Source organism: Musa acuminata, chromosome BXJ2-6 (genome assembly GCF_036884655.1).
Source record: "Musa acuminata AAA Group cultivar baxijiao chromosome BXJ2-6, Cavendish_Baxijiao_AAA, whole genome shotgun sequence".
NCBI lineage: Eukaryota > Viridiplantae > Streptophyta > Magnoliopsida > Zingiberales > Musaceae > Musa > Musa acuminata.
The window spans coordinates 45,921,160-45,936,799 of NC_088343.1; the positions used below are offsets into that span (position 1 = coordinate 45,921,160).

Here is a 15,640-nt window from a genome sequence, read left to right on the forward strand (position 1 = left end):
TTGTAGGATCATAACTTGGGATGATGTTGCTACAATTCTTATTTTACCCTTTTTCTTTCTCTTCTTTTTTATTTTTATTATTAAAATTTACTGTAAAATTATTTGTGTTGTCCGTCACCGATTATTTTATCACATCCAATGAAAAGCCATGTCATTTCTTCTAAGAAAACAAAGAAAATTTGTCTTTTACTTACCTATTAAGAGGAAAAAACGTTTAATCATTCCAATTGTTACATATTTTGCTATAATTCTTCCCACAAAAATGATTTTATTCTTTTATAAACAGACTCATCTGTCACTTGACAACTCTGACTCATCTGTCACTTGACAACTCTCTGATTTTTCAATCTTCCTAAATGCCTGCATTTGGAAAAGACTACCCAAAGTTTTAATTGATAGCAAGTAGCTGCTGAACGTTTCAAGGATACTCATGATAGCAAGTAGCTTCCCAATTCCCATAAGTTGGTCACTTTCAAACAACTTTGAATCAATTAAAGACACCCCAAATGCTGTGATAGCTTAAGCCATTTGGTTATAGCCAAGTATCTAACATGCATCATTCAAAGTAAAAAAAAAAGAAAAAAGGCAACAAGAGTAAATGTGATTGGTACCTTGGCAAGCGATCAAACCTTTTTTAGCATAATTCTAAACATATGAGCTCCACATTCATTCACATGCTGCTCTCAATCCCTGTCATCCCCATCCACTACTAGTTTACCCTTTCCATAAGTAATGAACAGATGTTTCATTCTCGTTGAAACAGTCTCGATATCAGACCATAAAAACACCTGCCACACCACAAAGGGCCGACTCACGGAATGCATTATATTATCAACACAACGGAACCAGGAAAGCCTACAGGTGTTCATCAAAGCACTAGATCATAGTAAAGCAGTGAAGCAGTGGTTTCCATTTTCAAGTGACTGCTTTATTTCTGACTAGAGCACTAGATTATAGTGAAGTAGTGGTTTCCATTTTCAATTGACTGCTTTATTTCTGAGAAGGCAAATGCATGGCAAGTTTGTCTTCCTAGTTTTATCAGGTTCATGTTGATCACTGTGAAGAGGCAGTTAAACTAGTGGTGATTAAAAAGGTTGACCTAGAAATATAAACACAATCTAAAAAGTTCAAACTTAACAAAATTCCCATCACGAATTAAAAGGATGGACATAGATTCGCCAAGTCAAAAAGATATGACAAATGCAGCTTATTCCATATAATTAAGATCATATTTTGTCCTAGTTTATGGTAACACAAACTTGAGTAAAAGAGTCAGACCATGATGTCATAATGTGGAAGCCATCTTGGTAGGCAAAATACAAAAATTGCAGGTAAAGATAGTCTCGTATTTAAAGACTACCCAAAGTTTTAATTGATAGCAAGTAGCTGCCATGATTTCAAGGATACTCCACCTGCAATGATTTGGATTCATCCAAAATTATCAAGTAGAAACTGGTTATAGAAATGCATCTAAGCAGTTATAGAACTGCTTAAGCCAATTGGTCATAGCCAAGTATCCAACATGCTCCAATAAAAGGGCAAGAAAAGGCAACAAGAGTAAATGTGATTGGTACCTTTGCAAGCGATCAAACCTTTTTGAGAATAATTCTATACATAGGAGCTCCACGTTCAATCACATGCTGCTCCCAGTCAGTCTGAACACCAAAAGGATTCTCCTCCATTCAATCCCTGTCATCCCCATCCACTACTAGTTTACCCTTTCCATAAGTAATGAACAGATGTTTCATTCTCGTTGTAACAGTCTCGATATCAGACTGTAAAAACACCTGCCGCACCACAAAGAGCCGACTCACGGAATGCATTAGATTATCAACACAACAGAACCAGGAAAGTCTACATGTGTTCATCAAAGCACTAGATAATAGTAAAGCAGTGGTTTCCATTTTCAATTGACTGTTTTATTTCTGACTAGAGCACTAGATCATAGTGAAGTAGTGGTTTCCATTTTCAATTGATTGCTTTATTTCTGACTAGGCAAATGCATGGCAATTTTGTCTTCCTAGTTTTATCAGGTTCATGTTGATCACTGTGAAGAGGCAGTTAAACTAGTGGTGATTAAAAAGGTTGACCTATGAACATAAACACATTCTCAAAAGTTAAAACTTAACAACATGTAGGCAAAAATACAAAGATTGCAGGTAAAGATACTCCAAACATGAAATGTGGAGTGTACCTTTCCATTTGTAATAAGCAGATCCAAGATTGCTTCAACAAGTCCTCTCTGTACCATCCTCCATCTTTGGTCCTCTCTGTTAAAATCAGGATTCGGGCACTAGACAAAAGGATGCTGCTGAGCAAGTTGTATCTCATAAATGTTATCTGCATACTTTGTAAACATGCTATGCACATAATAAGATAGAATATCCATAAATAAATGGGAATAGCTGAAGATAAGGAATATAAGCCTATGAAGAAATTGAGAATGATTTACGATGCCACTATCTATTGAAAAACGATGCATATTGGAGTTTTAGAATTAAGTCACATGATATAGATCACTATCAATTATGGTCAATGAGTTTAATGCATGCAGCAAAGTACCATGTCCAAGGACAAATGGATTTTGTGATGATTATTGAAGAATTATATCACTGCAAATCAAACTAAAAAGCTAAATAAGCACAAATTGGTGTCAGAAACCAACTTAACTCGATTCCATATATTACATAAGATATAAATCAGATCTTGAGAAAACACATAAGCATAGTTAAGTACATTGATTTACATCACAAAAATTTCAAGGACAGAAGCCTATTCTTTGATAGATTGGCAATGAGTACAAAGCGTCAAACATTAATCCAATAAATATGCCATTCATTGAGGCTCCTTGCAATAACTTACCGCTGCGACAATATCCATACCATGGCAGCAGTATTTGGCGATCAGTAAACTCATTTTCTAATTTATTAGTTATTAAGTCTTGCATATAGGCCTACAATGTTGGTTCCCCAATTCTAAAAATTTTACTAACAACGTTTATGGTAGTGGAACATCATAAAAATTAAATACTGTAGTATACGATGTAACATTTTCATCTTTGCCAATAATCTAATAAATGAATCTACCTCATTAACATGCATTATCAAAGTCTAAACCAATGTTCATCGTACTGTAACATATCACCTGTTATGGGTGATACAAATTAGTCTGTCGGTATGTACCATACGAATGATCGGTCGGTACACTAGTACGAACTGATAAGGTGAACCATGATTTGAACTATGAATAATGTAGAATATGTCAACTTCAGTCAGAGTTACATGGAAAATGTCATAACAATCAGAAGCCTTATAACAAGCAATGATCAAGATCCGTCCATTGAAGTGCTTTCTTGACATAGTATGCCAATTTGAGTTGTAGTGACAGAGAAAATAAATCATTAAGCATGTCCTGCATGTTAGTTACCACCAAGTAAAATTGAGTTGAGAACTATGACTGACTGCTAGCACTTCTAGTTGTACCAAGTAAAATTGAGTAGAGAATGATGATGACTGCCAACTGAAGTGTTATCCTGAACAATTATCTCGATCAAGGATATGACACCTCACATTTGCTGTTCCATGTGTGGCATCCAACATGGAGCAAGAAATGTGGAATCAAGGTGTCACAATTACAACAGACTGAACCTGCAAGGTCAGTTGACTAACTTTTTTAAGGTTTGTCAGGATTCGACCAGAAACCATGTCAGGTTATTGTAGGAGAAAATAAACACATATGGTCGGCTAAGAAAAGAATTATTGATGCCGGGTTGCAAATGACTCATTTTTCTTTCCTTCTGTGTTCTGTCTCTCCCCCTATTCTTTTTGTTTTACATTTTTGCCAGCACACCCATGTTGGTTTGACAGTGTACCTTGTGATAATGACAGTACGTATCATGACAGCCGGTGAACAACATGGGGTGTGTCATGCAACTGATTTTCTTTTCCGTAACATGAATATTAAATTCTTACTTTCATGCTTTTATTACTTTTATCCACTTGGTTCAATGTTCATTTTAGAATTGCACTTTCTCGGTCCATCAATCAAGTTCACTCCTGACTCGAGCTAAGAAATGCACTTAACGGGCATCTCATACTATAGATCAGTTCCAGACAGTAGAAGATGCAACAAAATAATTGCAGGAAAGATTTAGCGTATGAAACTTGTACCTGTATTGCGACAAGTACCAAATCTCCAGGATAACTAGAAACTATAGAACAGAATGTAGAGGTTGCATTTGTTGATATAAAATATCTAGTAAGAATGCAAACAAAATTAGAAAAATGAACCACAGAGAAAAAGAAGGCCTAAAATAATGTGTTCAAGAATGATGAAGTCAAAAACAAATCACAACTCTCTAAAGAACCATCAGGAGAGTAAGCCTACATTGTCAGCTACAGAGACTCACAATAAAGTTACTCGATATGGACCAAAATAGTTTTGCATCAATGGTAGAACTTAGAAGTACCGCCATATAGACTTCGCAAACTAGTTATCATGTCCTGCTCCCATCTCATATGTATATATATTTAATTTAGTGTGGGGCTTGGTCTATCCAAAACAAATGAAGTTATAATTTAACAAACACTAACTTATGTCAAAGCAAATACAGTGAGTGTGGGGCTTGGTCTGTCCAGAAAGTTCAACCAGCATATTCCAACAATGTTAAAAAGGTATATTGTCACTAATATTTGTGGAAAAGAATATTCAAAGCAGTTAAGGTCCCAGGTCTACATTCGTGTAAGTTTGAGAATATAAACAAGTTCTGAGCTGTGTAACATAAAAGATGCATCACTTATGTCAAACAAAATATGGTGAAAAATAATTAGCTCGACTTTAATCATGTCTGGCCAGAGAAACAGTTTAATGATGACAAGACTTCATATTTTGCTCGTTGAGAGGTCTGCAAAAAACTACAGTGAGACTGGTAGTAATGTGTTTACAATAACAGTGGCTAAAGTCATGTTTCTAGTATGTAGAAATAGCAAGAGAGAGCATAACGAAAATCAAATTCTCATTCATACTGAAAAGATAGGGGCAAAGGAAGCTCACCTTATTAGTTTATGACCAAAAAGAAAGGGGCAAAGACAATTGATGTATTAAAGGCAAAGAGAGAGCTTACATAAGATTGAGTCATATCGGAGTTTCTTGTTGTTCCAGCCTTATTACCAACAAAATTCTTCTTTCTTGTCAAAAGGTATGTGACATAACCTATAGCCACCATGCATTAGATATGCCATTTGTGATCATTGTTGTACAGAATACTCACCCAACAACACCAACAATAAGCCCTCATGACCCACCATATGAAGATGGCTATAGTATTCATTGGACACCTAATATGGCCTCAGCTCATCCTCTATATACAATCCTTTCTGCAGTTAATGAGCCTTATAGAGGCAGAGATCCGAGCCAGCCCAATACATTAGCAAGAATAGTGACCCTTCAGTGACCAACTAGCAGAGTGTGTTCGGTTAAATCTAGATCTATATCACAACATTTTGGAAACCATTTTCTTACAATATGAATATTCAAACTTCATAATTAGTTATTTTTCTGTGAAGAAAAAAAAGGACATGGAGCAATTAGCAAGGACATTTTAATTGCATAAGCTAGAATAAACAAGGCACCAGAATAAATCTAAACAGCCATAAATGGAAAATTACTAACTGGATATATACATATAGCATGAGTTTCTAAAATATATATGCTGGAAAAAAACTAAAATAAATCTAAGCATTCACACATTTGGATACAACAGTATGTAAACACACAAATTATAGTAAAACTTACAAATTGCAGCCTCAAGGTTACAGATAATTGATTATGTTTGACTTCATATAATTGGCAAGTAATATAAAAAACCAAAAGGGAAATTAAGATATAAAGAGTAGAGGTGTGCATACTTTATCTAATATTGCCACACCTGGCAACTTTGTTCCTCTGAGAAACTCCCAAGCAACTGATGCATTTCTAAACACTGAATACTGATTAGAATAACTTGATTTTCCTGCAAACGCTTTGCAGGCTGCATTCCCAATAAGAATCACCTCACTGCCATTTTTGCTTATTCTTTCAAGTACGGATACCAATTGAGATGTTCTTACGTTATCTTCCTCTAAAGAACCAAAACTTACTGAACCAATCAATATGACTTTCTGTAAGATGTGAATATTTATTACGGAAGCAGATATGTACAAAATAATTCACAAAACACAAAAGAGTCAAATTATAAGGCATAAAAAATAAATTTTAAGCAATAAGATATAAAAGCTAGGTTAAGAAGCACTACTATAAGGAAAAAACTAAACAAAGAAAAATATCCACTCAAGTTTAACAATTAGGGTTCATAGGTAAAAAAGAAACCTTGCTTGAAATTTTGAATAATAGCGCCATCAAGCATCACAAAAATATCCATCTTTCGCAATGTAGATGTCTTTTCCAATTAGCAATACTATAAATTTCATCCATATAACTAAGTAGCTAGACATTTTCAGTATGTTAAAATGTCAATTCTGCAAGTATTTGAGCAACTTTGCTGACCAAGTTTCTCATGATCTACTTAAGTCATTATATATAAAGCTTTGTTATGTTTACCCATCTAAAAAGGTCAGGTTTGGTTGCAATTGCATCACCCTAAAGTGACAATAGTCATAGTATCTTTGGCTACTTTCTAAGTCACCACTCACCCACTATAAACCTGAAAATCTTCTTCTTTGTGCAAGCCATATTTTTTGCATAGCATTCTATCAGCTCAGCATTATTTTGATTACCTAATTGGTTACTTATCATTTTTAAAGTCCTCATTCATCAATATCAGCTAAAGATCACAAATCAACCAGGAAACCCTCTAAGTTTGTTAAGTTATCCCAAACAAAGATAACATAAGCAAAAGATGGACTAGAATTAAATAATCTATAGTTGGTTCATTGTTACTCTAAAAGCAAGTTCAAATCACATAAAATGACAAAAGTTACACCATAATTCAATGAACAAGGTACAGTTCAAATATCAAGGCATTAACAATATTGTATAAGATAGCTAGTTCTGAAAAGAATGCTAGGACATGGAAATGACAGAATAAATACTGGGTTGGCCGGTCAAATCTTCTTAATTATCTAAAAAATCAAATCACTAAACCACGAAAAAAAATAATACTTACATGTCAAGGACATGCATTAACCAGATAACTTTTGCAAAACACATCTAAGTCAACTGCCTTGTGTTAATACGACAAGTTGTCACTAATCTTGTGATGCTCTCTATGATAGATACAATATTGAATGAACATCCCATATTTTCCAATAAAAACATAATGTGCAGTGTATACGCCATGAAAGTTAGTTCATCTCCATTTGGTTTGCTTAAGCACCAAACTCAACATTTTCAATCAAAAAGTAAAAATCACAATAATCAGAAAGTTAAAACAAGACTACAGAAAATAGAACCACAACAACAAAAAAAAATACTAGAGTTAAAATTGTTTGATTGATTTCTAATAAATTGAATTAAAAGTTCAAGTTTGTAAAAGATAAAGAAAGATAAGCATACCAAATTGGGAAAGTATTTGCCCAACCAAACATCATTGTAGCAGGTAATGAAGCCAAAATTGATCGATTCAAATGCAAGGATTCAAATGCAAGAGAGCAGTCCCTGACACCTTTTGTTTTTATTTTTTTGCAATCTAAAACAGCCAACAGCTTTGAACAACTGTTATAAGCTGTTAAAATTTAAAAAATAAAAAAATTAAAACAACTAGTTTCAAACCAGATCGAGCAAAATCACTCGGTCCACGTGCCAGAACCAATCAGATGAGTAAATACTAATCAGTACATATTGGTCTGATAAGTTATTTGGACCTCGAGACTAAAAATGATCATAAAAACTGCTAAGAGGAAAAATGCTAACTTGATCTACTATTTTAGCTTAAACTGAACTATGTCTCTTGATACATTTATATACTCCACCAAAACTCAGTCTGCTAAAGTAACTACACTTGCAGCATGATGATCACTAACAGACTTAATAAGAATGAAAACATGCCAAATTAAATTTCATTCTCAATAAAATTGTAGCACAACCTATCTCAGAGTTGATGCAGCTGTCCAAGGAGAAATCAAGCATATCGACTATGATAGTTCATTTTTACTTCAGTGTTTTGCAACTAAGATGTTAAATCTGATCATTATGCTGGCATGGACCACTGATTGGATACATTAGTGCTGTAATCAGTGATTGAAACTAGGGAATATTAAAATAATATTTTTAAGTAGATATTCATGATCTTCTATTATATAAAGAACTTAGTGACCACTTTTATGATAAAAAACGGGGGACAACAAGCAATACCATCCAATAAACAATTTTTTTCTATTAGTTGATCTTCCATAGCTGCATGTACTTGACCATTTTTATCTATAGAAGAAACAGAAGAAAAATATAATTATCATAATGGCTTAATGGACATTCTGAGATGCATTTGTCACTTGGTTTTGAACCGGTTATGGCTTAGATGTTAATGAAAGACAAAGAGTACCTTATAAAACACAAACATTTAACCTCAATTAGATTTCAAACATGGCACAGAAAGTAAATTATGATGCCACAGACCTTGCATGTTGAGAGCATAGAAGAGGTTTCTTTCATTGAAACTGGCCCTAGATCCACAGGCACCCAACCTGAATATTAAAGATAATCAGTAAAATGTCTCACTGTTTAGGTTAGAAATGCCTACACTATGAAGATCCAGTTACATATGTTTCACAATCTTTTAATGCATTAGATCATCAAGGGATCATTTGGAAAGATGTAAGTGGAGCTATAGCCAGTAATGATAGCCAGGTTAGGTTCAGCTACCAGTTATCCTAGACCCACAGACGTGGTATAGGCAACAAGTAGGAAATTGGACTTGGACCCTCTCCTTTCAACAATAAGGGGACCAGGACCAAGTTGAGTACAAAAGGCCAAGTCCAAAATGGATCTTGATATGTTCAAGTGATGAGAGAAAAGTGATAGAACACATATAATTTGTGACACGATTAATTAGGATTCTAATCAAAGCTTGTACCAAGTCCATGTTATAAAATTTAACAAATTCATAAAAAGGATTTAAGAAGTTTCACTAGAAAAAACTAAAATGAAAGAAAGAAACAAACAAAGAATACGTTGTGGCTTATGAAAAAAAAAAAGAAAAAAATTTAAGAAATAATAATACATAAAATAAATAAATAGGCAAGCATTAGCATGCTTTCCAGGACTCAGATAAGCCAAAATGAAAGTGTGAACTACAAATGGAAAGTAAAGGGAAAGATTAAAAGGACAAAGGTTCAAAAGGGCCAATCCAAGCTTAAAAATTAATTTTCACATGATTTTACATGTACAATTCATCATACTAACCTGCCAAGATTTCATTATAAGCGTATATCTCCACCAGCTCAGGCTTGCCAACTTTGACACACACAAAATCTTTCTGAAAATAAATTGGAATCTTTCTTTGTTGTGTAAGTTTGATCAGTTCTAGTGCTTCTTTAACAGCATCATGTTCCACTAAGTGGGTAGGTACCGAAAGTCCGAAACCATTCATTATCTGAAATGCTAGCTTTCCAATGAAAATCAGTCCATCACATGTAGAAGCTAAAACATGCAATGTATTAGCTTTTTTCAGGAAATTACTCCCTCCAATCTGCAACATATTTAGCTCCCATCAGAAGGAAACAGCATGCAGAATGCCAAAAATTTAGAATTAAAAAAACAAGAAAATCTGGGCAATGAAACTGTTGTTTTAAATCAATTATCTAAAACATGGAATCAGACTATGATTCAAATGCAATAAAAGCAGAACATATCTAGTTAGCACCAGTTTGGCAACATGTTGCTCCAACTCAAAAGGTTTGCGTAGAATGAAGAGATCGGTAACAGTCCATAATAGTGCTCCAATGGTCAAAATGACCGTTGGAATATTTTCTCATAGGTTTTTAAACTCATACTCCCCAATATTTCACCCCATTTCACTCTCATAAACATCGTATTATGGAGAATCATACGGTCAACAACAGTATGACACAGTGATTTCAATAGGTGCTCGGGCGAGGTGAGGCCCGAGCGCCTCGCTTCATGTCCAGGCGCCTTGCTTCAAAGAGGAGCTGATTGGGCGCTCGCCCGATACCAGGTGCTTCAGGTGTGCCCCTAGGCTAAACCAGGCTACCAAACTAAATTTTTAGGTCTAGTTGGTTTTCGATGCTTTAGTTGGTTCAATCGAACCAACTAAATCATCGATATTAGGCCCCCTCTCGCGATTTCCCCGACTTCACCAACCCTAACACTCGCGATCGCAATTTCTTCGTTGTTGCTACTCTCTACTGTCGCTACTCGCCGACTGCTTGCCGCTGCTGTCATCGCTCGCCGCTCTCGTTGTCGCTCCTCGCTCCCACTCCCGCTATCACTCGCCACTCCTGCTGTCACCGACGCTTGCCGCTCCCGCTCCAGCTACGGCTGTCGCCTGCTACCATTGCCGTTGCCTCAACAGCCTTGGTCTTCTCACACTCTTCTCACCATACTGTTAACAGTATACTGCTATCTATATACTAATAATAGTATTTTTATTTATTAGATTAATAATATATTAGTTTGATTTTAATACTATTAATTTTTATTTAAAATTTAAAAAATATACTATTATGATTTATTTATTTAATGTGATTTTGTACCTGATTTTCTTAATTTAATAGCATATTTTTTATTTAAATAATTATATTTATTAATTATATTATATATTTTTATATTTTAGCGCCTCGCTTCGCTCGGGCGAGCGCCTAGCATCTCAAGCGTTTTTGGACCTTGGCGTCTTTTGACGCCTAGCGCTTTTTAAATCACTAGTACGGTGATAGTTGGTCATACTTCTCCGAGCAACAGTATGATACAAAGCAGCAGATCAGTAGCGAAAGTAGAAGCTCTGATATTCACCAATATATGCCTTAGGAGCCGCCTCGAACAAATGTGATTTATCATGATTAACCTACAATCATCACCACATTGATGCACCAATGGCATACTGTCATGACCTTAGCTGGAATTGCCTAAGGCGTGAGGCACCCTTGCGGCCAAAGACTCGAACTTAGCTTGCGTTGCCTAAGTCGCGAGTTGCCCGTGTGGCAAAGACGCGAACTTAGCTTGCGTTGCCTAAGTCGCGAGTCGCCCGTGTGGCAAAGACGCGAACTTAGCTTGCATTGCCTAAGTCGCGCTTCGCCCTTGCGATCTTGCTCCGCAAGGATCAGCCACTTTGTAACCTCTCGCAGGTCCCGAAGGACCTGTAAAAGAGAAAGAAAGTTAGATCAAAAGAACGAGCAACGGACAAGTCCCGAAGTCTCGCGAAAAGGGAAGCTTTACAAGCAAATCGTCGAACACCTTGTGTGCACAAGAGAAAAGAGGGAGAGGGAGAAAAACAAGGCTTTCAAGGATGAATGAACAGCTGCAAGCCCACAAACAGCCGCTCACCTGGTCCCGGACGCAAAACCAAGTTCCCGTAAAGGTCACGTGCGAACTTGCGAAAGAGTGTTCAACGCCCGGTATATAACCGAAGCCCCATCCAGCCATGTGCCACCCGGGGGGTTCCTGGGTGCTGAGATGGCTGACATTTTGGTGAGCGGAGGCAGCACTCCGCTCACCTCCCGCGGCACGCGAAAACGGAGCCGTTTTGGGCTGTTTTGGGGCTGTTTTGCTCGGTTCGGTGAGCGATCGCTTTGCAACGCTGCAGCTTGTTCGAACTTACATATTTACAGCAAAATGACCCAAAACTATGAGAAAACATGCTGTCAAGCAGCTGTACATGCGGGTGTGAGCGACGAACGGTTCGTTGAACAGAGTTGTTGCGGGTGCGCGACGACCGTTCGTGACAATACGGTGTATATTTTAGCTGAAATCCTTACTTCTATTGAGCTGCACATTATTATTTCGAAATCCTATATGCTCCTATCCCGAAATAATTTGTATATATAAATATGTAATGTAACGTTTATGTTTAAATTATATTGTTTCGTACAAGCACATGCATATTTCGTTGTTTCACATATGCTTTCCGATATATACGAGTTTTATTGTTCACATATCCTTTTGTACTCTGGTGGCTATGGGATTGTCTGGACCTTTGTTAGAAATGGTAAAGGGTACCTGCTTAGAGCCCGTGATGCATTGCCGGCCCCTTCTGACTTCACCCAGACGTGGGTGGATTGAGCTCCCAAACGTAGGAGACTTCTGTTAGGTGGTTATCCAGAACCAGAAATAGATGGACTATATTTTGTTCAAGATCCGACTGCACCCTCTGTGTTTTTGATAAGATATCCAAAGCATCGCTTATGTGTTTATATGTGCGCTTTGGGTGAAAATAAAATGAATGTAACGTCATTGATATATTTCGAAATGTTTCATATGCCTTTGATATACTTCGAAACATTTTAAACGCCATTGATATGCTCCGAAACATTTCATACGTCACTGATATGCTCTGAAATGTTTCGTATGCCTTTGATATCCTCCGAAACATTTTATACGCCATTGATATGCTCCGAAATGTTTCATATTCTTTTATATGCTCCAAAACATTCCATATGTCATTGATATGCTTCGTAATGTTTCATAGGCCGTTGATATACTTTGAAACACTTCTTACGTTATTGATATACTCCAATTATTCTTTACTCCATTTGTTATGAATCAAATATGTTTTGAATGAAATGACATTTGTGATTCTGTATCTAATGAGTTAATCTCCATGAATTCTTGTATCTCTAACTTGTATTTTGATACCAAGTTTGTTTGAAACTACCATTTCTTATTCTAGATATGTTTCCCACTTGCTGAGCTTTGTAGCTCACTCCGTTGCTATATAACCCTTTCTCATGTTAGTTTATCACTCACTGAAATGTTATAATTGAGCTGAGGCAGTGGAAATCTATTTAGATTATGAGCAAGTCTTTGTTGGTTGTGATGTTATTGTTGTATAAATGTATTTTGTATGTAATAAAATGTTGCTGACAAATTTAAATTGATATATCGTGTAGAAGTTTTAAAAAGACCTCTCTCGTTTGGGAATTGTTGGAATGTTTAGTCTATAATAATATGAACTTGTAGAAATGGTTGGAGTTCTAATTGTATAAATTATTATGCTCAATACACTAAATCGTGGGAAAAATTTCATGATTAGGTTCAACAAGCATATCATATTAATATGCAGATGTATAGGATTGAGAACTCGATTCACCGAGGCCTACCATTCATTTTGGTGGTAAAATCTGCAATCAGATATATCTATATATACGATTATTTAATTCATTTGAATTTTAAAATTTATATTATAACAAAATAATCTAATAATTCAAATAATTTTTCTGTAGATATTTTAATATTTACATAAGGACAATACGTAACGGACAAAAATATGAACCTTGCACAAGGTTATTTCTCAAAGTTCGAAAAAGATTTATGATACTATTCTTACCTAATTTACATTGATTTTGCTAAATTTATACTATTACTATATTTATTTCTAACTTAAAAATCCTATTATAACTTTTTTTTTTATTTTGATGTATTTTTAGAGGATTTTATGCCTAAATTAGCACCTGTTTTTCATGTATTTCAATCTGATTTGCACAACACTATTTGACTCCTCTTATAGTAAATGTAATATATCTTCCTTGGATTTGAGTTGAAGTTGAGCTCATTACTTGATGCAAAACTCCTTAAAATAAAGACAACTGTATATATATTTTGACTATTTTGGAAAATTTAGATCAACATTTCAGTTCTCAAGTGATTTTAAGGTTTTGTGTCAGCATTATGCAAGTGTCTTTTATTCATAACTAGGACAAAGCAAAAATTTTATAAAATTATGGATCCGCCTTTTTTCACTTTCATCTTTCTGCTATTCTTATTCTTTTCTTTAATTGTACCCCTATAAAACTACTTAGCATTTCCAATAGGCACAAGTTCATGCCATCACCAACTAATGCGCTATCCAGACAAAGGCTTGGGCCATAACCTAAGCTGCATGGGAGCATACTACCAACTAAAATATGAAGATAACAAAGTGAAACAAATACATAGGAAGCTAACAATTTGAGTTACAAATGCTTTTGACCTTGCTAGCAATACAACACTTGTTATGTGGACATGATCACTACAATAATCAAATGCCTACCATATGTCATGTACAACTTGCAGTCCATAAAAAAATCTGCTAAGATTATGAGAAAGAGCTAACAGGAAAAAACTACAGTTCACCACATTTAGCACTTCAAAGTTATTCCTAATATGTTTAGCACAAATAAAGACATACATCTTGATGCAAATCAAAAGCAGGAACCATATCCATCAGATAATTGAATAAATGAGGCGCAGATTGATCTCCAACACCACCAATTTGAAAAAAGAAATAAAATGGTCCAAGTTTTTCATACTTCCTTCTTTAAAATCAAATTAGCATCTTGCAAAATAAATCCATTACATGCAGTACACTGTTGCACCAACTTGAATAACAACCAAGCTCATGTTGTAATAATTTCTTATTAGGAAAAAACATCAGAAACATGTTTAAGATTATCCCTGAAGAGTTTAAATGAAAGTAGCATCAAACAGAAATAGGATAGAAGAGGATACTATTGCAACATAAGGTTGTTTTTTGGTCTCACTGATCTTCATTAGTTGCAACAATTCCTCCTCAAAATGAAAACCAGCAACAGATGCATAGCAAAAGCGGGCAACACCAACAGTTGAAGCAAGAACCCTATGTGATAGTGAGAAGGCATCATTAACAAAGATGGAGACACCAGATGACAATGTCTTGGAGAACTCGTAGGAATTTGCAACTTCTTCTTTATTATTTGTCAAGTTGTCAAGAAGAAGTACATCTGCATTTTCCACGTTTTTCATCTTGAATTGCAAGATGGCAGAAGCATCATTTGCAGGCACAACTTTAACCTTGAGAAGCGCTGACAAGTGATCTGTTCAACGATGACATTTCAAGCAGAACACTTAACTAAAAGACCACAGCGGAAAACCATCATCATTCAAGCAGAACTTCAATTAAAGAGACCAAATCTCTAAACTACTGAAGCAAGATAGTCTAGTGCATATATATTAAGAAACTGTCTTTCTTCCTGTATGTCAATAAACTAATACATGATAAATTGAAAGCTAATATTAGAATGCTGCAGAGAACTAGTATGGTTACTTAATATCTTCTCTTAAGATAACATGATAAAAGCAACAGTGTATACATTAGGTCTGAAATGCTACTAACCTGCAAAGGCCTCTTTTGAAAGAAGCCTTGAAGCATTGGCCTGAGGCCAGTTGCTTGCTAAAATTACTTTAGCCCCAGCATTGTATAGATACTTGATAGTTAAAATTGCTCTATTTAAAGAGAGATCATCAGAAACCCTTAAATTCAGCAGAAGAGCAGAATCAAGCCGAACCATGACAACTTCTCCATAAAGTTTCTCAATGGGAAAGTTTCGAAGAGTTTGCACAGGTAACACTGAATCTAATCTATCAATGTTGGTGTCTTTATCCTGAAGAAATGTCATCAGTTATATACTTACGAAAATCAACATCTAGTAAATGAAAATGACATATCCTGATATCCAAG

General features: G+C 35.4%; 1 protein-coding gene across 12 annotated transcripts in view; it reads right to left on the reverse strand.

Annotated features, from left to right (window-relative positions):
- Positions 1-449: 449 nt before the first annotated feature.
- The window catches only part of LOC135616004 (uncharacterized), a 46,122-nt gene continuing 30,931 nt past the window's right edge, over positions 450-15,640 (reverse strand). For 6 of the 12 annotated variants that reach the window (XM_065115199.1, XM_065115202.1, XM_065115198.1 and 3 more), the window contains 7 exons: positions 15,296-15,563; positions 14,653-14,996; positions 9,397-9,682; positions 8,611-8,678; positions 5,907-6,158; positions 2,195-2,293; positions 1,193-1,787 (listed from right to left, as the gene is read on the reverse strand). In XM_065115199.1, the coding sequence (XP_064971271.1) occupies positions 1,683-1,787; positions 2,195-2,293; positions 5,907-6,158; positions 8,611-8,678; positions 9,397-9,682; positions 14,653-14,996; positions 15,296-15,563 (1,422 nt within the window). In that variant the 3' untranslated portion in view covers positions 1,193-1,682. Of the gene's footprint in view, positions 789-1,192; positions 1,788-2,194; positions 2,348-4,169; positions 4,255-5,906; positions 6,159-8,610; positions 8,679-9,396; positions 9,683-14,652; positions 14,997-15,295; positions 15,564-15,640 lie in introns of those variants that run through there. The other 6 variants (XR_010488237.1, XR_010488236.1, XR_010488240.1 and 3 more) reach the window with 6 other exon arrangements.